Genomic DNA, 20,701 nt, shown 5'->3' on the forward strand with positions numbered 1-20,701 from the left:
ACCCCACTGAAGTGCTGGCCTTTGCCACAGCACACCTGCTCCGTGCTGTCAGGTGAGTGCGGGCGCGGATAACGTGGCTTCGTTTGGGGAGGCCCCGTCCCCTTGCCCCTCCGAGACGTGAGTCTTTGGCCCGGCCGCAGCCGGCCTCAGCCCAGAGCCCTTTCTTCTCCCCGGGCCCAGGCAGGCAGCGGAGCAAAGCTGTCCTGACATGAGCTCTGGAGACGGTCTGGGTTCGTACCCAGCTCTCCACAGCCTGCCACCCGCCGGGGAGGCCACTTGACCATTCTCAGCTGCAGTTAATAGCATTACCCACGTCGTAGGCTAAACAAATGACAGGTATCGAGTGCTTGGCTGGCGAACAGTAGCTGGCTTGATGCTGGAGCAGAGGAACCAGAGGCCCACATAGGAGTGGGGACTTGGGACACTCACGGGGTCTGGCCGTCGTCTCGTCCCGCGTGGCCCGGGACAGGCGCCCTCAGGACCCTTGTCCAGGAGCAGCCCCTTGTTGGGTGCGTAATCTACCTGCACAGCCAGGAGGCCTAGGCCGCTCCTGTCGTGTCCCCAAGGCCAACTCCTGCCAGGCTCTCTGGCAAGCGGCCTGCCTCTTCCCTCACCTGGAAACCAGGGCTTGGGTGTTGAGGTGAGTCACTCTTAGTGGGTGCTGATTGTAGCTGCTACCAGAAGCTTCCTTCCCCTCCCCGCGGATATTCTAGAAGCCGTTCTGAGGTGTACAATGATGATGATTAACTTTATTAAGCCCCCACAGCCTGCTGGGTGCTGGGAATATTCCGTGGGCCTTCATTTTCTCAGCAAGAACACGGAGGGGCCTCCCTCGGGGGGGGTAGTTTGGGGGTGCAGGTGGGTGCTGTGCTGACAGCCGCGGTGTGGGGGTGTGGAGGCCCGAGGGCTGATGGGACGGCAGGATTGGGAGGAACGCTGGATGTCACGCCATCGGGCCCCACTCCTGACGCACGGGGACGTGTGTGAGGCCGCTGCCCGTCATGGCACTGTGGCAGCTGATGTTGACAGGTACCATCTGGCCGGGTCACGTGGTGACAGGAAGAGCCACCAGCTCACAAGCTTGACAGCTGGCCAGCTGGGAAAAGGCACCTGTCTGTGGGAACTGGAGGCCCCCGGGGGGGTGGGGGAGGGGGTTAGGAGGAAGCCTGCGTGGGAAGGACCGTGGGTTTGCTAAACCCAGACAGATGGAGGGCCCGAAACTCAGAATCCGATCCCCACTTTCCTCTCGGACCATCTGGAGGGCCACCCATTCTCGAGGAAATTTTCCCAACTGTCAAATACACAAGGGCAGAGGAGGAGCGGGACCCAGGATCCCACCCCCCCTTCCCCCACCTGGGGGCCTCCGTTCAAGGTCAGAGGAGAGCCTGCCGGTCTTTCGGGCCTTTGGACACTCCTTGCTTCTCACGAGGCTGCTCTGCCAAGAACGTTCTTGGAATCGTAAAGCTTCACTCCTGGAAAGACCTTTGTCATAACAGTTAACCTGGGCCAGACAGACGAGACAGCCTCCCAAACCACGCAGCTTGGTGAGCACACACTCGGGTCTCTGCGCTCTGAACACAAGGCCTTCCCCATGGTATCGCTGACCTGGGGCCCTTAAGTGGGCTGAAGTCGGGGCCTGGAAGCTTCCTAGGAGAACCGGGCATCTCCTTGGCAGCCAGCAAGGCGTGGGGCTTGGTTTTCTTTGGCTGAAGGGGGAACGTGTGAGTAGGAGTGTTAGTGTGCGTATGTCCTCAGAGGTCCCCAGGTTAAAGGGACAGGTCAGAAGGACATCGGCCTAGCCCACCTATCCTCAGAGAGACACTGGGTGATGCTGAAGGAGCTGTGTCCAGGCAAGACTTTATGGGACTCTGGGCCCCAGCATGCCTACTGTGGCCCCAGTGACAAGGGGTGGTCCCTGTGGCAAGACCCTTGCCGCAGAAACACGTTGTCCTGGAGGGCTCTGGCACCAGGGGCAGGAGGCTTTAAAGAACACGGGCAAACGGACTCCCGAGCGTATCCAAGGCATCTGGCAGTGTGGGCACTCCTGGGTACCGCAGTGAAAACCCTGGAGTGTGGGACAGCGGACCCTCCACTGTGACCATGTGGTCCCCTTAGTGCTCCACACTGCAAGTAACAGAAACCGACTTCAGCTAATGGAAGCAGAAGACGAGCTTACTACAAGGATTTCCGAGCTCCCGGAATCTTTAGGTAGACTGGAGAACAAAGCGTGGACGCTACCCAGCCAAGAACGGGGGTCAAAATCGTCCCGGAGCCCGGGCGCCCGGTGACAGCCTGCCTCCCCCATTGCCGATGCCCCCGCCCAGCCTCAGAAGGGATTCTGCTCCGCAGCTCAGATTTCCGATTCCAGATCAAGGGTGGGCGCGTTTCTGCTGGGTGGCTCCGAGGTCCCATGCCTGCACCCAGCTTGCCGAGGAAGCTGGGACAGTGAGTTCGTTTCCGGCATTTTCACCTTCCACAGGAGGAAACGGGTTCTGTTTCCTGAGTCGGTTGGGATCGTCCGACGAAGAAGAATGCTGAGGGGTCCGGGGATTTCAAATATCCTTCACATCCGGGTTACCGACGAGAAGGAAGTGAGCGTTTGTGCAATGCCTTAGGCACTGCGCAGGGATGCTGCTTGCCTTCAAGGACACTCTGGGAGACATGGGGAACAGACAGATCCCCTCCCTCAACTTCCCTACTGGTCTACCAACCTGCGAGGTCGCTGATGCAAAGGCGCCCCCTGGGCCGGGGTGCCACTGTACGTGGCGCCATCTGCACGGCGGGTGTGGACCTCACAGACACCTAGTCAGGAGCTCGGAAACGCACCGTGGTGTGTCTGTAACTGAACTTAGCGAAGACGTCCATCGGTGGCCTCCAGGCCAGCTTCCTCAACCCCTCTGAATTTAAACTCTGTCCATTCGGGACTCAAATCCAATCTGCCCCTCCTCCCTTTCCTGTCCTCTTTAGCAGCGTGTGGAGCTTGCTCTTGGGGGGCAGGCAGCCACCTACGTGGACTCTCCCGGATATGTGGACCCTCCACTGTGATCTTTGTGGGTTTTGGTCAATCCACACGTGTCCCCCCCGCACCTGCCCCGAAGCAGCTGGGACCTTCTGAGATCTGGTTGCCAGGGTTCTGTGAACCAGCCTCCAGCGGGGCCGCACATGCAGCCCCTCGAGTTCTATCAGCTGCTGTCAGCACGCCAAGTCTATCTCAGAGGTGCAGAAACTTCTAGATGCTCTCTCTCATGAGACAGCAGTTCCAGGGTAGAGGGTTCAGGGGAGGGGCTAGCTCACCTCAATTTCGACTCTCCTGAGCCTTCTCCATCCAGACAGGGGCACTTGTGGGAAGCCTGATACATTCTTAGGCCACACTTGGTAAGGAAATTGTGGATTTCCTCTGCCCTGGTGTCCCCTAAGTGTTCCTGGAATGGTTTTCATGCCACCCTCTGCCTTAGCCCAGAGCAAGTGAAACCTGAGCACTTTTGCGCGATGTACCCATCCATCTGTAGGGGTGCAACTCTGCCCCTTCTCTCCCTCATACTGGTTGAGCCCTTCTCTCTTTTTGGGTGGGATCTTGGCCCCTGTGATGACACATGCTGGCCCACTCCAGGGCTTCTGGCATCAACTCCCCGCTCTCCAAGTTCAAAGCCAAGCTTTTGGACCTACACAAAAGATTTCTGTCTCAAAACCCAGCTCCCGCAAGGCTATAGTCTGAACTCGGGTTTCAAAGCGTCTTTTGCAACTCAAAGGCAAGGATTTGATTCTTTGTTCTGAGTTTCCCTCCGAGAGCGCGCGAGAGCAGGGAATATAGGAAGCCAATTTAGTATCTGACAGATGGGAATGGGTGTGTGCAAATTGTCTACAGGGGAGCATTGGTTAATATCTCAGAATGACGAACCCCAGGTCTCATATTACTCACCGATGCTTCATGATAATTCTTCAAGAGGGGGTGACTGCGCCCATTCCAAGGCCGGGAGTAGGGTGAGGTGAGGGAGACGTCCTCCCAGGCACAGAATTTAGAAAAGTGTCAAACCCCCCCCCCCCAAAAAAAACCTCTGCAATCCAGATAAATAATAGTGTAGTGCAGTCGCTGAAAAAATAAAAGTGAATGCAAAAAAAAATCACAGTGAACAAAATACCAACACTTTAAGACAGGACAAGACCTATGGATTTTTCCTCTTGCCAAAGGCTCCAATGGGGTTCATCACAGCAATGATACTGATCCTATCTTCATTTGAAACTGTAAGGTTTTGCTCATTGTAGATTCTCTGCATTAATTTCGGACCAAGAACCATCGCATTGAACTATTATTTATGTTGATTACTGAGGTCATTTTTGTCATCCCCTTCAATTTTGTGCCTTGCTCACCTCGCCCTAGCCCTGGGCTTCCTCCTCCAGATGTGAACATCGAGGTTCAGAGGTGGTGAGTGGCTCAGGCGGAAGAAAGGGCCTCACACGTGCTGGCCGTGCAGGCACAATGCCGCAGGCACCGGGCTGAGTGTGTGGCGTATCAGTGGATAAGGTCCCTGTCCTCACAGAGTTTGTATCTGGTAACAGGGGAAACACTTTCCAATCAAGTAACCCGCAGCTGATTATTTAATTACAATCGGGACAAGTACTTTGAAGGAGACACGTAGGAGCTCAAGAATCTACAGGATGGAGGCTTGACGGGCTCTGGAGGGTCCTGGAAGTACTCTCCGAGCAAGGAAAGTTGGAGCTGAAACCTTAAAGATGAGGAACGTGAGCCAAATAGAGAAGGAAGAAGAGAAGCCAGCATGTGTAGAGATCCTGGGGTGGAAAGAAGCTGGTGTGTGTGGGACACTGAGAGGGAGTATGCAAGTCAGTTCGGGCTGATTCTGTAACAAAGAGCCCCTAAGTCCAAATGGCTACACATATTAAAAATGCGTTTCTCAGGGCGCCCGGCTGGCTCAGTTGGCTAAGCGTCTGACTCCGGATTGCGGCTCAGGTCATGATCTCACGGTTCGTGGGTTCGAGCCCCGTGTTGGAGTCGGTGCTGACAGCGCTGAGCCTGCTTGGGATTCTCTGTCTCCCTCTCTCTTGCCCCTCCCCTACTCGTGTGCATGCCCCGTCTCTTTCTCTCTCTAAGTAAATAAACTTAAAGAAACCGTATTTCTCATTTGCCTCACAGTTTAACATGGGTCACTCATCTCCAAGTGGCGGGTTGGGGATCCGGGTCTTTCCACCTTTAATACTGCAGAAACCCAAAGAATAGAGGGTTGTGTCTGGATGTGGCATGTATCACTTCTGCCCATTTCCACGGGCCCGGTGCTCCATCCAGGGCCCCACCCCATCGGCCTGGGAGAAGTAGCGGGCTAGCCGCTCAGCGAGAAGAGGAGGAAAACAGAAGTCGTGACCCTCAGCAGCCTCTGCCACAGGGAAGGGGGCCAGGCCGGGCAAGTATTTGGCGGTCATGGTCGAGACTGGCATCTATAGTCTTAGAGCAGAAGACCCAGCTTGCCCTTGATCACGGATCCAGAAATGCATTTTTTTAAATATTTATTTTTTTGAGGGGGTGGAGAGGCAGAGAGAGAGAGAGAGGGAGAAGGAGAATCCCCAGCAGGCTCCACACTTGTTAGCACAGGGCCCGATGCGGGGCTCGAACTCACAAACTGTGAGATCATGACTTGAGCCGAAGTTGGAAGCTTAACTGACTGAGTCATCCAGGCGCCCCATAGGAATGTATTAATGCAAGGGCAGCTGCTAGCCATGACCACTGTGGCCTCTTCCTGGAGAAGAAGCTGTCATGCCCAGAACCTCTTAGGATGGTCAGGTTCCCATCCATGGCATGGAGGTGTGGCCTTCACTCTCTTGGCCTCTTTTGCTCCAGCTCTGGTGTCCCTAGAAGGGAAAGGAGAGAACTCTCACCTTTCAACAGACCAGGCAGCTCACTCTCAGAGCTCAAGTTCCAGGGGAATGTGATCCTCAGATCATGTCTAGCCTCTAGTTTCTAGAAGGTCTGGGGAGCAGGCTGAGTTAGCCTCATGTGTTTGGCTACCCAGTGAAGGGCTCTGGTCTAATAATGGGTCAGAGACTACCTAGAATTTGCTAATAGGCAAATCCTGAGCCCAGATCACCACCCCTGCACTTGAGGACTTCTTTGCTCTGCCCTCTTGAACTTGGTTGAGGTTCCTAGGTTTGTCCTGTGGCTTCCAGGGTGCCCCTAGCTGCTCAAACACACGGAACCCTGGGGCCATGGATCAAAGTCTCCAAGTAGGGCAGTCCCGGCAGCCGTTTTGCTGTTTGGAGGATGGGAGCAGTCATTTGGGCAACGCTGGGTGGTTTCTCTAATTTCCCCCAACCGAGGGAGACCATGAGACACAGCAGGAGACGTCCAGACTTTGCAATAGGATGGACTGGCTTTGCCCCTTCCCGGCTGCATAACCTTGATCAAGTTACTTCGCTGAATGCATTTCCTCAGCAGTCAAAGAAGGGGTGCTTGCCTGGCAAAATTGCAGTGAAAGATCAATGAGACAGCCTACAGGTGCCAGTAAGCGATAACCATCATTCTCTTGTGGAAGAGAACCCAGGTGAGAGGTGCATCAGTTGCACAAACTCCTTCCCTCCTCCCCTCCCCACACCTTCCTTGCAGCTGCAGCCAAAGGGATCCTGTTAAAATATGTGTCAGATTGACGAGGGCACTTCTCTGCTCAAAGAAACCCCCCAGTGACCTCCCATTCAGAGTCAAAGCCTTCACAAAGGCCACGGACCCAGTGAGGTCCGCCCCCTCCTCACTAGCTGTCTCTGGACTCATCTGTAACCACGTTCCCCCTTGCTCCCCCTCCCCGGGCTCCCTGCTGCTCCAGAATGCCCCAGCGCACTCCTGCCCCAGGATCTTGGCACAGCCACGCCCTCTGCCCAGGATGCATTTCCCCTTGACATCTGTCTGCGTGGTCTACTTCCTCTCCTTCCCATCTTTTCTCCAAGACCATCCGGTCAATGAGGTCTCCCTGGCCACTCTACTTAAAATGGGGCCCTCGATCCTCCTTCCGTCTCTTTCTGGCTTTATCTCCTCCACGGCCTGACCGTGGCCTGAATGCAGCTTGTTGACTATCTCCACTTACAGGGATATAAGTTCTACGACGTCAGGGTTGTGTTGGTTTTTTTTTTTTAATTTTTAAAAAAATGTTTATTTTTCAGAGAGAGAGAGAGCGAGCAGGGGAGGGAGACAGAGGGTCTGTCAGCTCACAGCCCGATGCGGGGCTCGAACCCACCAACTGTGAGATCATGACTTGAGTCGAAGTTGGACATGTTAACTGACTGAGCCACCCAGGTGCCCCCAAAGTCAGAGGTTTTTGTCTATAATGTTCACATTCACAGACATCCCCAGTGCCTAGACATACACATAGGGGCTTCATGTTTGTTGAATGAATACCTGAGTGGAGGCAAGGACTCAAGTTGGGGAGGGCTGCAGACCAGAGGAGTGAGCCTGGCATGAAGGACGTCGTCAATTTCCTTTTTCTCCAAATGACGGAGTTGGACCAGAGCCCAGGAGACCATGAGCCCGTGGGAATTGTGCACATCAATGGTGAGTTCCTGCCTCCACACATTTTTCTAGGGTAAGGATCACTAACTTCCTGCAGACATTTAACAGAGCTAAGCACCGTCCCTGCTCCACTGTTTCATGGTTTGGATTCAATAGGCTCAAATCCTTGCTTTCTAAGAACCCACGATACCTACACTCCGTGATCTTATTCTAGTCTCAGCAGCCACAGGGGTTCTGGCCCCAAAGAGGGGGCCTTGGCAAGGTCAGCCTGGTGGGGAAGGGGTGCCCGTGGGTGGGAGCACGGGAGGGAGACTTCTGGGTTACATATACTGCTTTTCTTCTCTTTATATGAAAGAAAATAGATGTATACCAAGTGTGACAAAATGTGAACAATTGTCAATGCTGGATACTGGGCACAGGCGTGTTTATCACAGAGAGCTTTGTACTTTTTCTGCGTTTCAAAAATTTATTTTAAAAAACCCCACAGATTTGGAGGTGGGCAGGGCAGTTATAGCTTGTGATTAGGCATAGAGAGGCCGTGTGTGCGCGCGCGCGCGCGCGCGCGCGCGCATGCAGAGGGGACAGCCAGGGTCTGAGCCCTCTCTCCCGCCCTCCCTGCTCCCCCTTCCCAGGTCTCAGTTTCCTGCCTTCCTGGGGAGCAGGGACAGGCTGAGAGGCCCCGTGCTGGGGGTGAAGCTAATTCATTAGTGACGCTCTCGACAAGGACTGGGCGCCTGCAGTGCCAGCGTGATTCATCAACATGATTGCCCCGCTGCCAGCCTGCGTGGGCCTGGAACGCCAGCACATTTTACCTTTACCCACTGAGAAGGGCCCGGTGGGAGGTGAAGGTACATGATCTACTCAGAGCAAGAAAAAGACTCGGAGCAAAAAGAGGGCTGGTCCCCTGTGCCCTTGACCCCAGGAAGCTCTGCCAGGCTGGGGCTGGGGTGCGGGAGCTCCTGTGACTCCTGCCCATGCCGGCACAGCCCACGAGGGCTGCCTGGTGCTGGAGTGCCAGCTCTGAGCCTTGTGCGGAGGGGTGGGGGCTGGCTGGGCTTCCTCCTCCACATCGAATGTTCCCGGGTTGGGGGAGGGGGACTGCTTGGGAGGTGGGGGAGGGGGGAGGTGCTCAGCCTCTTCCCCTGCATCTTGGCTGGGTTCTTTTTCCTCAGCTTTCTAGCCTCTGAGGTATCACCTCTTCCACAGAGTTCTCCCAAAGGAGAAGAGAGAGAGTTGGTGATAAAGGTCGGACTCATGGTGGTCTCTGGGTGGGGAGGATTGACTGAGAGAGGCACAGGGAAACTCGGAGTGATGGGAATATTACATGGGTGTTTACATTTGTCAAAACTCATCAAACTGGACACTCACCATCAATGCATTTCACTCTCCGTAAATTTTGTCTCCACTAAAAAAAAAAATGTTAAAAAGTTTGGGGCAACTGGGTGGCTCAGTCGGTTAAGCGTCTGATGCTTGATTTCTCACGGTTCATGAGTTCAAGCCCTGTGTCGGGCTCTGTGCTGAAAGCACGGAGCCTGCTTGGGACTCTCTGTCTCCCTCTCTCGCTCTCTCTCAAAAATAAATAAATAAACATTTTTAAAAAGTTAAAAGTTTTCATTGAATACTTACTATGTGCCAGGCACCTGTGCACTTGTCTGCCACCGGGGAAGCTTACACTGCAGTTTACAAGTGGTTCTTATCCTTGCCTTGCCTTGGCCACTGCTCTCTGGCCCTGGGCTGGCCTCCCCCACTGCTTGCAGTGGGGATGGGAACCCCGGTGGGTGGAAGGAGAGGTTGCTGCCTGGACATAGTCACTTACATAGTCCCACCAGCCAGGTTCAAGGGAAGAGTTAGAGGCTCCCTTGTGAGAAAACTCATTGCCAGAGGAGGGAATCATCATTGTTTCTGTGTTTTTTGTTTTTTTTTTTTCATGTTTATTTATTTGTGAGAGAGATGGAGCGTGAGCAGGGGAGGGGCAGAGAGAAAGGGAGGCACAGAATTTGATGCAGGCTCCAGGCTCAAAGCTGTGAGCACGGAGCCCAAGGCAGGGTTCGAACTCACAGACCGTGAAATCATGACCTGAGCGGAAGTCGGACACTCAACCGACTGAGCCACTCAGGCGCCCCGTCATTCTTTTCTATTTATTGGTGTGATACATGATTAAGAGCACAAATCCCAGCCACTCAGGAGCGGGGTGACCTTGGGCAAGTCCCCCAGCTCAAGTCAAATTCTCAGAGCCTCAGTTTCTCTCCTTTGCAACTGGGGTATTGAGGGTACCTACCACCTCAGACGTGTTGCAAGGATTCAGTACAATGCCCTCAGTACAGCGCAGGGCACATGGCAGGCTCGCAGTAAATGGGAGCCGGTGTTTCTGCCAAGATCTGAACCGGAGGGAAGAAGGCAGGGGCACACCGCTGTTGGTGGGAGCATGCGCAAGAGAGTTACAGAAGGAGTGGTCATCCTTGGTGGCGCTCGGAGGGGCTCACGTGTCCCAGTCCTCTGCCCACCGCAGCCACGCACAGACCTTGAACACAGCTGGAGGGATGCGGCAGGAGACTGGAGTGAGTACACGAGTACGCGAACAAGGAACCTGTTGGGCAACGAGGGCGGGGAATGGGGGCGGAGCCAAGTCCCCACAAATCCTCAGCTGTGACCCACCCCGAAAAGGGCCAGAAAGTGACACTGTTGCGAGTTACTATCCTAAAGTGACCCCAGCGTGCAGAATGGGAGCAAGCCGGCATGACCGGTCCCCTCAGTCCCTCCCCGAGAGCCACTTGGCCAGAGTCCTGGTCGCGGGCCGGGTTTCCTAGGTCCTCGGTTCCTTCTTACTTGCCGCTCTGGGTTCCACACCACCGCACGCCCAAAGGCTCGCCGGGCCGAAGGTGTAGACAGCGTCGGACGTCGGGTCTGTGTTAGCACAGCGCCAGGCTTTCGCTGCGCGGACCTCGGGTTCCCTGGGCGTGCGGCGGATTCCGGGCGGGTCTCCAGGGCCGGCGCGGGGGGCGGGCCCGGGCGCCCGGACCCCACTTAGGCGGCACCTTGGCCCCGCCCGGCCCCGCCCCCTCGCCGCCTCATTGGCAGCCGCACACGCGTCGGGGGTTGCCAGGGCGACGGGTCGCGGAGCCGCGAGGAAGCGCGAACGCGAGCCAGTCGGCCTCCGGCGGAGGGAGCGGGGGAGGCCCGAGGGCGGGCGGCGGGGCGCGGCGCGCGGCGGCGGGGGCCCAGAGCGGGCGCCTCCTCCCGGCCCGGCCCGGCCCCCCCTCCCGGCGCAGAGGCAGGCCGGGGCGGGGGGCCCCCCCGGAGCCCGCGCGGCCTCGGCCCCGTCGGGGAGGCCCGGGAGCGGCCGGGGAGGGGGCGATGCCGGGAGGAGGCGGCGGCGGCGGCGGCGGCGGAGGCGGCCCCGGCCGGGGCCCGTGACCATGGGCATCGCCGAGTCCACGCCGGACGAGCTGCCGTCGGACGCGGAGGAGCAGCTGCGCAGCGGCGAGCAGCAGCTGGAGCTGAGCGGGAGGCGGCTGCGGCGGCTGCCCGGCGCCGTGTGCGCGCTGAGCCGCCTGCAGAAGCTGTACGTGAGCGGCACGGGGCTGCGCGAGCTGCCCGAGGAGATCGAGGAGCTGCGCGAGCTGCGCATCCTGGCGCTCGACTTCAACAAACTCGAGCGCTTGCCCGACGGCCTGTGTCGCCTGCCGCGCCTCACGCGCCTCTACCTGGGCGGCAACCGGCTGCTGGCGCTGCCCGCCGACTTCGCGCAGCTGCAGAGCCTGCGCTGCCTCTGGATCGAGGGCAACTTCCTGCGGCGCTTCCCGCGGCCGCTGCTGCGCCTGGTGGCGCTGCAGTCGCTGCAGATGGGCGACAACCGGCTGCGCGCGCTGCCCGCCGAGCTGCCGCGCATGACGGGCCTGCGCGGCCTCTGGCTCTACGGCAACCGCTTCGAGGAGTTCCCGCCCGCGCTGCTGCGCATGGGCCGCCTGCACATCCTCGACCTGGACCGCAACCGCCTGGGCGGCTTCCCCGACCTGCACCCGCTGCGCGCCCTGCGCGTCTTCTCCTACGACCACAACCCGGTCACTGGGCCCCCGCGCGTCGCCGACACCGTCTTCCTCGTGGGCGAGGGCGCGGTCGAGCGCATGGCCGAGCGTGACGAGCCCACGCCCCGGCCGCCGCCCCGGCGCCCAGCTCGGGCTTTTGAGGATGAGGAGGAAGAAGACCTACTCATAGGGGGCGGGAGCTCCCGGGCTCTGGGGCCCCCCGGGGGCAGCCTCCCCGCCCTGGAAGCCGCCCCAGGACTGGGCACCTGAGCCTGCGCTCTGGGTGATGGACTTCGGCCGTTCTGGGAGGAGGGGCTCCGGGAAGGACTGTGGGAACGGTGGTCCCCTACCTTGGGGCAGCGGAGGGACCGCTTTGGGCAATCTGTAGGGGACGGGCACGCCTGGGGGCCATCTTCAAGTATTCCTGTTTGGTAAGGAGACTGCCGCCTGGCTGATCTCTGGGCAGTCCTCGGACCGAGAAGTCCGGACTCAGTCAAGTTCCCTATGGCTCTGTCGGGTCTCTGACATCAGAGTCACTGACCGCACAGTAGAGATGCTGGCTTCCTCCTGGAACCAGGGTCACCGCTCGCTGCTGGCTGAGTCTGGATGCCCAGGCTGCCGTTCCAACCCCCCTCCTCCTGGAGTTTGGATCTCCTAGACCCTACCCTTTCTGGTGCAGGAGCCGCTACCTCTGGGGTGGACCACACGCCTGTGTGAGACATAACTGCCCTGGGAGAAGGGCCTGGGCCACGGGCGGGGGCTTGGGATTGGGGCCGGGGCCCAGGACAGAAGTCCTGGAAACTGGGATGGGGGCCCTAACACCGGAGCTGCCCTTACCCCTCCGCTGGGGGTCTTCTGCCCATCCCTCCCTCCCCAAGCCCTCTTAAATTTGCATGGGGGAAGGGGGGCGCTTAGAGGGCAGGGTCTCCACCCCCACCTTTGATTCTGTTCTGTTCTCTAGGCATGGGCCCGGAATCTTGCTGGGAGAAGAGAGCTCTCTCTCCTTTCCCCACAGCCTGAGCCTTCCAGCTGTCGAGTTTGAAAAGAAGCCACTGTGCCTCTAGGGCCTCCTGCGCGGAAGAGAGAGGTCCTCTGCCCTGGGAGGCTGCTCCAGAACCTCTCCGACTGCCTGTACTCTCCATTCCCTTAAATGGGCACAGACAGGGTAGCTGGCACGGTGTGGGGCAAGGGACAAGCACTGTGTGGCTCCGCTCCGTCACCAGGGACAGCCTCGGGGTGAGGAGTGGGGTATCGCTCTGCAATTCCCAGGGCCGGATCTTTCCCATCCAAGCAATAATGGGAGGAGGGGGCCAGGGTCAGGGACACTCAGGGACACTGTCAGGGGCAGTGGCCCCATGTGGTAGTGCTTTCTTTAGGAAGAAAAAAAAACCTGGCTGTAAACATAAATTATATTTCTTGGAGAAAGAATGTGCGTTTCCCACATGCCTGTTTATTTATAAGCCCTGGGAGGGAGCACCGGGTCCCATCGCTGTGGGGAACCTGGGCTCCCTCCGGCACTGCCCTCTTGTCCATGTGCCCCAGCTCTGCGTCAGATTGGCTCTGGCCAACAGTTGTGTCCTGTCTGGGGAACAAGTGCTTGTCCTCGGTTACAAATAGCTCTGGCTGCTCAAGGCTGGTCTCTTGTCTCGCTCTAACTTACTCTGCCTGCCAGGCACCGTTCTCTGCCCTCTCCAGCTTAATTCTTAGGTTCCTGACTCTCAATATAATTTGAATCTCCCTCAAGCTGGGCTGACCTTTCATCTCCCGCTGGTACTAACCCCCGCCCCCGCCCCGCTGTGGTTCTATTCTCTCTCCCTCGCTCCATTTTCCTTTTTCTCAGTCTCCCCCTCTGTATCTTTTTTTTTTTTTTTTTTTTTACTCAGTCACGGTATTTCTTTCTCCCCTCATTGTTCACGGGGAAAAAGAAGATTTAGAGAAAAAAAGATCCTAAAACCTCAAGCCTAGAGGCTCATCTCCCGTGAGAAGCCAGGTCACCATCACCATGGCAACGGGGCTGATGTCATACAAGGCCCAAAGGTCAGGTCTGGCCCAGCAGCTCTGTTGGTCACTGGACTGGGCCCGGGTTAGGAGGAGGCTTGGGGTGAAAGAGAAGGGCCTTGAAAGGCCGGGGGTGGGGGGTGGGCCGTGTCTACAGTGCCCCACGTGGTCCGAGGCGGTCAGCGGCGGGTGGGCATGGCAGGGAAGCTGTGCAGGAGCTGTCTGTGTATCAGGGAGACGGGGATAAGAGCAAGAAGGCAGGCAGTGGGGACAGTAACGACAAAGGAGCAGAGGCAGTGGCAGGGCTAGGAACAGGCACAGCCAGGGAAGGGACTTGTTCATCCGCGAGTTTCAGGCCTCCTACCCCAGGGCTCAATCCACGCCACGGGAGATCCCCTCTGTCCTCGGCTGATGGTCAAGGTCTCGGTGTGGAATGGGTGGGATGTGCTCTTGCTCTCTCCCAGAGCCTCCCCACGGCCAGACCTGGTCAGCAGAGCAGCAAAGGGTGGGGTATGTGTGCATGTGGACCCTTTTCTTAACTTTGCTACAGTCATGCCCTGCTTCCCACCCATCCTCAGGGGCTCAGGAAAGCAGAACACGGTGTTTGGGAACAGGGAACCCTGCCCAGGAGCCCCTCCCTGCTTCCAATGCCACCACATTGGCTTGTTCAGCCACCTCTCCCAAAGTTTCCTTAAGACACCCGGCACTCTTGTTCTGAGGATGGACATTTATTAGCACACCTGGGTGCACCACACAGAACATGTATTCAGACAGGGATCTCTGCCCGGGGTGGGGGGGCTTACAATCTAAACAAAACACAACACACACACATACACACACACACACGCGGGACACAGACACGGGGACCGGGGCATCTTCAAGGGACACGGATGGTCAGGGGGAGCCACAGGCTGGGGCATACAGCATGTTCAAGCGTTGTCCTTCCGTTGTCTTTGGTGGGGGAGGGAGAGGAGAGCAGGACGTGGCCCAGGATGGCCTTCCAGAAAGCAGTAGCATCCAGGAGGGACTTGCATGAGGAAGAGAACACCAGAGGACAGTGGTCCCGGGCCCAGGGAGGGAGGGGCAAATTTCTTGGTGAAGGCATGGATGAAGAGAGAGCCAACAGAGTGAAGGCAGGAGAAGGCAAAAAGTCCAGGAGGAGCCCCTGATCCCAGGGCGAGGGGCTGTCCCGTCTGCCAGGCTGAGCTGTCCCTGCTTCCCGGCCCAGCTTTCCAGAGCCATTGTTCCAGAGAGATCCTGAACAGAAGTTCTGGCAAGGGGTGCTCTTGAGGCTACTTACCTGACCCTAGGGCTCCCTCTAATCTCTGGGACAGAGATCAGAAGCCAAAAGGAAAAAAAAAAATCCACCTTTTAATGGGACACTTAAGCCAGGTTGTAAGAGATCGACGGGGCGGAAGGGGAGAAGGTGGGCAGCTTCAGGTGGGGGTACTCAGTGCCACGAAAGGAAGCAGCTAGCTGCCCACCCCAGGTGCTGGGGAGCAGGGGCGCGACGGCCAGCAGGTGGACACATGGTAACAGGTGCACTTGCCCCTTTTGTGTCTGCGACACATGTAGCACCTTCCTTCTAAAGTACCCTGAGAGCTGCCAGGCCTCAGCTTCCCCCAGGCTGTGTGTGGGGAGGGGAGGGAAGGGGTGGGGATGGTTATTGCTTTTTTTGTGAACTAAAGACCCTGGCCTTGGGGAAGGAAATAACTTGCCTGGGACCACAGTGACTAGAGAAAGAAGACACTGGGGCCCAGTGTCCTCAGACCGGGACTGGCCATGGCCTCTTTTGAGTGGGAGAGACTTTTCTAATCCTAAAGGATTAAACCAGAAAAGGATGGCGAGAAGACAAAGATCCAGCCAACACAGACCTGGATCCCTTTCCTTGTCCCAGCGAGGACCGGGAAGGAGACACTGGTCTGAAACCACAATGGCCCAGCTGGCATCAGGGGACAGTAGGGCAGGTGGAGGGCCCCGCTTCGGATTGTCTGACCTGCCTTGGAGGGGGGTGATGGTCCCCTGGGGACTGAGGGAGGCCGTGTGCTCTAGAGGACCTCAGGGAGACTCTACTCCCGACAAGCCTTGCTTCAGGCCTGATTGGGAAATATGGCTGCTCTCCTGCTTGCTGGGCAGCTGGTGGGTTCAGATTCTAGATCCGAGGACGAGCTGGAAGCTCAGGGAGGATCTCATCACCAGTGAAGCCAAATCCCGAAGGTGACAAGGGGAGACTCAGTCCCAGGCTCCCCATCCCCCTCACCCCGCTGCCTCTTCCCCTGGGAGGTGAGGTAGGGCTGGGACCCACGGAGGAAAGAGCCGAGGCCCTACTTTGTCACGATCCTTTATTAATCAGAACGGGCCCTGCCACAAAAAGCAGGGCCCATTCCCACAAAAATATGATTTTGTAAAGAGGAAATCTTGCTGGCTTAGAGGGTGCGTGTGGTGGAAAATTTTTTGTATGGTTCTTTTTTCCTTTTTTTTCTTCAGTTTTTCTTCATTTTCTCTTCACTGCAATTTTTTTTTTTTTTTTTGTGATAGTGGGTTTTGTCTTTTTTTTTTTTTTTTTTTTTTAAATAAAACACTTGCACTCAAGGACTCAAACACAATACAAACAGCGGCCACCAACCCCACCCCTGGGGTCCCAGCCGGGCTGGGGGCTCTGGCCCCCCCCCTTGGCTTTTATTGTGGCTGTTTTCCTTGTCCCTTCCCTGGCGTCTGGCGCCAGTGGGCAGGTGCGGGGTCCTGTGGCAGGTGGAATTTGTACAGCAGTTACGTAGGGAGATGGTCACAAGAAAGGATACCTGAACAAGATAACAACCAAATCTAGGGTGCCCACAAAGACGGCAGATGACGCTCATGAAGGGACCTGGGACACAGTGGAGAAGAGATAGATGGGCCCAGGCCAGCCTCAGCTATCCCTGGAGACTCTGCAGGGGGAGGGGCAGGGGGGCCTCGCTCTCAGGCTACAGTAATAATACTTTGCTCCCGGGTAGCACCTTCACAGTCCTCCTGCCTCAACCCCCAGGTCAGGTGACGGCGGCCTCACAACCTCCCCTATGAGGTAGGTGAAGTATTATGACCATCATTTTACAGATGGGGAAACTGAGGCCCCGGGAGTGTGGGTGATCTGCCCAAGGTCCTGGGATGGTGGCAGGGCTCCAGTGCCCTCCACCCATCCTCAAGTTCCCCCATTCCCTGTTCTCCTATAGGCCTAGCCCACCCCCTCCTCATCCCATACCACCCGCCTCCTCCTGTGCCAGCCCACCGGCCCCTGGGCCCACCACTTGCCACCCCTCCCCCGCCTCTGGGCTGCGTGTCTTGGGGGTAGGGGAAACCCAGGTGGGTCCGATTGGGAACAGACTCCGCCCAAAGATGCTCTCTGCATATGATTGGTTAATAGCTCCATGGGTGGGGCTGGGGAAAAAAGGGATGCAGTTGCCCCGCCCACTCATTGCAGGTTGGTTCAATCCCTGAAGGCTCCAACAGGCCAGGGGACATGGGGCGGGGGCTGGCACCGAGAGGTGGAGGGGCACGGGATCTGAGGGAGGGGTGGAGGATGACAGACCCCTCGCCTCTCAAGGCTTTCCACAGCACCCTCGGATCACGTCCACACAGCCCTCGGAGTTGCTGCCCTCCCAGCGGGGGGGCTGGTCCCCAGCCCGCCCAAAAAGAACCCTGCAGTTGGGGCCGGCCCTCATTCTAAGCAAAGCTACAACAGAAAAATTGGGATTTACAAGAAATGTGGGTGACTATTTGCTTCACATAAGTACTCCTCAATCTACAAAATGATTCACTTACTCTGTGTGATATTCCTCCAGATCCTAGTGGGAGGGGAATGGGGCCAGGGTGTGAGATTCAGTGTAATACATGTGGGCAGCTCAAGGGGAAGCCTACCGAAGGAAAATGGTTCCCCAATTCCCATGCTTTTGCCGTGCTCCGCAGGTGGGGACCCTAACCTTATCCAGAGTCTCCCCTGGGGTCAGGCCCAGCTCAGGGGAGGGGGGGGGCAGGGGAGATGGGGTGTAGAACTGTGGTCCCAGATAGCAGCCACAGATGTGGTGTCCGGGCGCCACCTGGTGGCGTGTGTCAGAAATGTCAGGCCCAGGCTCGCGGACCCCTGGACTTGAGACAGTCGCCAGCTGCCTTGTATCAGTATCAGGACCCTGGTGGGGATGAGCAGGCTTAAGCAGGGATCATCTCGGAATCTGCTGTCTCCAAGGGGAAGCCAGTTTTAGTCTCTGCAGCCGCTGAGGCAGAGAAACCACAGCTTGTGTGGGGCAACCTCAGAACCTGCAGCATCCTGGACTTTTCCTGGTTTCCTGCCTGACCTGAGGGGCAGAAGCGGCTGCTGGGGAAAGAAGGTGGGGCCAGAGACTCCTGACTGCGAATGGAAGGGAGGGTCTGTGAACACGGGGGAGGGGGAGGATGCAGAGGTTCCAACAGCGTGGGGGGCGGGGTGGGCACCGGGGTAGAGATACGGAAGGAGAAGGAAACTGGGAAGCATGGAGAATATTGCCAGCTTGGCTGGGATATGAGATCCCGGAAGGCTGAGGGTGTCTGCATGATGGTGCTGGAGAAGAGAGCTAGTGGGGGGGGCTTGGGCCCTGAGAAGGAAGGGAGGTGAGTCCTGGTGGAATGTGATGCATACAGTAGGTGCCTAAAAGGTGTGAAATGATGTGCAAGAGATGAAATTGCTAGGCAGGGAGCTACTGGAGAACACTGAGCAGAGAGGGGCTCGGGGTGGAGGCGGCAGGAGGCAGCCACGTTCTCAGCCCAGCTCCACTGTCTGCCCCTCTCCCCCCCACCCACCTTTCCCCAGTCCCCCCTTCACCTGCCTCTCCTAGCCCACCCCCTGGCTCTGTGCATAGACCTCTCTCAGCCTCCTGCCCTGCCTCACTTTATGAAACCCTGCCCTCTCTGCACTGCCGGCCCCGGGGGTGGGGACAGGGTAAGAGCGCCCCCACCCCCGTACACACACACACACACACACACACACGCACGCGCGCACACAGTGGACACGACGCAAGGACACAGGCTGCGGCTCCAGGACCCCGGAGCGGGCTATATACTATCCTTGGCATTCAGGGCCCAGTCGGCACCTGAAACTGCCCGGGGAATGGGCCTTTCCTGGCCAGGCCGGGGCCAAACGCCCCGGCCTCCCCTCTCCTGGGCCTGCATCGGGAGCTGGGGAGGAGGCAGCTTCTCTCCACTCCAGGCACTGCCTTAAAGAAAACGGGGGACCGTGCCCACCTGGCGGGCCTCTGGAGGGATCTGCCCGTCTGCCTGTCTGGCCTTCACACTCTCCCTCACTTCTTTAGTATCAGCAAGTCAGGAAGGAAAGGGGCAAAGCAGGAAAATGGCTCCCAGAGCCCCTCCCCCAGAGCTGGACAAGTGGAGGATGAGGCTGGAACTTCCTAGAAACGGGGCCCAACTGACTCCTGGGACCCCTCCATGGCCAAGCCCTCAGGGTCCTCCCCTCACCTACGGCGGGGGGCCAGGCCGGGCATTGTGCATAAAGTGGTGAGGGCATGATGGGGACCCGGGCCCTCGGCCCCCTGGGCCTCCCTTGGCCCCACTTAGGCCTTCAGCTGGTGCCACTGGGCCACCGGCTGCCGGGGACGGGCAATCATGTCCTTCCAGTGCTTCACCTCCCCGGGCCCGCTCTTCCAGGACAGGTAGATCTGGGGAGAAAGGGAAGAGCACGGTCTCAGTGATACTCTCGGAGGAGGCATCGGCCCCTGCCCCCGCCGGGGGTGACACTCCATCTCCTCAATGACACCCCGAGATCAAGATCTTGGGGACCAAGGGACCTCCGCCCACAGAGACAACCTCCCCTCAGAGGCTCCCTCCGGCCTCCTCCCTGCCAGCAATGACCTACTTTCCTAGTGGCACTTCCCTCCGGGAGCCTGGGCATGCCTGGCCCTTCCCAGTTAAGACTCCTGACCTGCTTTGCAGTGGGGGATGGGGGTCGAAGGTGGGGTGGAGACGGTCTGTTCCCACGCCCTTCCCTGCCCTACCTGTTGGCTGCTGTCAATCTCTCCTGCCTTACGAGTCCTCCTACCTCCTCACCACTTACTGCACACTGAGCCCCGGGTTCGGGGCTTTCTACACACAGATCATCCTATCCTTACCTGTGCGGCAGGTATAGGATCCCCATTTTACAGATGGAGAAACAAAGGCGTGGAGAGTGAAGAAACTCACCCACAGTCACGGAATTTGTAAGTGGTGCGGAGGAATGTAAATCTAGGTCCTTCTGGCTCTGCACTATCAGCCCAATCCTGCAGCCTTCTGCGTTAGGGGCGGCCTCGTGGCGCCGCGCACGTGGTCCTCCAGCTGACCCCAGCCTTGTGACCGGTGGCCGGTTAGAAGCATAGGGCTCCCTGAGCTACCCAGGCCAAAGTGAGAACCAATCCTCCTTCACCTTCGTTCGGGCAACAGAAGATGGTTTCAAAAGCAGCTATAATTTGTATCTAAAGGACACCCAACTCGAAAAGGCTAAGCTTCAGAAAAGCTTAGAAGTAGATGTGGCTATGTGGTCCTTGGCCCCAGCTGGTCAAGGAGGGGGCTTAGCAGGCCTCAGGCCTGCTCGGAACACATGGTCCTGCTGGGGTATGGGTGACGCCACCCTGAGAAACTGTCCCACCTGTGACCACAGGCTGGTCAGTCATGCTCCCTGGGCCATACCAGGTGGGGGGCAGGACTCAGGTATCCTCTTTGAGGCCCCCTGCTTCCCTTAGCCCCAGGAGCTAAGTTCTTCAACCCCATCTGTCTGAGGCTTGCCTCCACCTTGGCCCCCTTCCCTGCGGGGGCCCAGGCCATCCTTTCCCATTTACCCCCATTTACCCCTGGGTCGCGCCAGGGGTAAGACCAGGTGATCCATAGTCTCTCCTCATGGGCGTCTGGCATCTGTCCTTCACCTGGCCTGCCCTGATCACTGGCTTCCTGCACTGCTCCTGGTCAAAGCTCCGCGCCCAGATGCACAAACATGCCCTTAGTAGGAATGTTTCAAAAATAACTTTTATTATAATGGCAGCTAACACATACCTTCTAAGCACTGTACTAGGGGTGTCGCCTGTGAGGTTAGGACTGTCTTACTCTCATCGTGAGAGGAGGAGATGGGGCGCAGAAAGGTCATGGCTGTCGAGAGGGGGGCTGGGCCCAGGAGGTCTGATTC

At 57.7% G+C, this 20,701-nt stretch overlaps 2 protein-coding genes and 1 long non-coding RNA gene across 5 annotated transcripts in view; 2 read left to right on the forward strand and 1 right to left on the reverse strand.

Annotated features, from left to right (window-relative positions):
- Positions 1–10,852: 10,852 nt before the first annotated feature.
- On the forward strand, positions 10,853–12,957 carry LRRC10B (leucine rich repeat containing 10B). 2 transcript variants are annotated; one of them, XM_042905014.1, is made up of 2 exons: positions 10,853–12,242; positions 12,491–12,957. In XM_042905014.1, exon 1 carries the CDS (start codon positions 10,921–10,923, stop codon positions 11,797–11,799), a length of 879 nt encoding a protein of 292 aa, XP_042760948.1. In that variant the 5' UTR covers positions 10,853–10,920; the 3' UTR covers positions 11,800–12,242; positions 12,491–12,957. The 2 variants fall into 2 exon arrangements, with proteins under 2 accessions (XP_042760948.1, XP_042760949.1); XM_042905015.1 differs by having other exon boundaries at positions 10,853–11,960.
- Positions 12,958–13,735: 778 nt separating this feature from the next.
- Positions 13,736–17,193, forward strand: LOC122200095. The gene is made up of 3 exons (XR_006193715.1): positions 13,736–15,744; positions 16,521–16,588; positions 17,108–17,193. It is a non-coding gene; the product is annotated as an uncharacterized LOC122200095 (long non-coding RNA).
- Positions 17,194–17,246: 53 nt separating this feature from the next.
- The window catches only part of SYT7 (synaptotagmin 7), a 61,099-nt gene continuing 57,644 nt past the window's right edge, over positions 17,247–20,701 (reverse strand). For both annotated transcript variants that reach the window (XM_042905523.1, XM_042905524.1), the window contains one exon: positions 17,247–19,208. In XM_042905523.1, the coding sequence (XP_042761457.1) occupies positions 19,104–19,208 (105 nt within the window). In that variant the 3' untranslated portion in view covers positions 17,247–19,103. The remainder of the gene's footprint in view (positions 19,209–20,701) is intronic.

The sequence above is a fragment of the Panthera leo genome, chromosome D1 (assembly GCF_018350215.1).
Source record: "Panthera leo isolate Ple1 chromosome D1, P.leo_Ple1_pat1.1, whole genome shotgun sequence".
Classification (NCBI taxonomy): Eukaryota; Metazoa; Chordata; class Mammalia; order Carnivora; family Felidae; genus Panthera; species Panthera leo.

Bases quoted from the DNA above. Each gene is read 5' to 3' on its own strand.
- LRRC10B (XM_042905014.1), top strand. From the start codon at position 10,921: ATGGGCATCGCCGAGTCCACGCCGGACGAGCTGCCGTCGGACGCGGAG.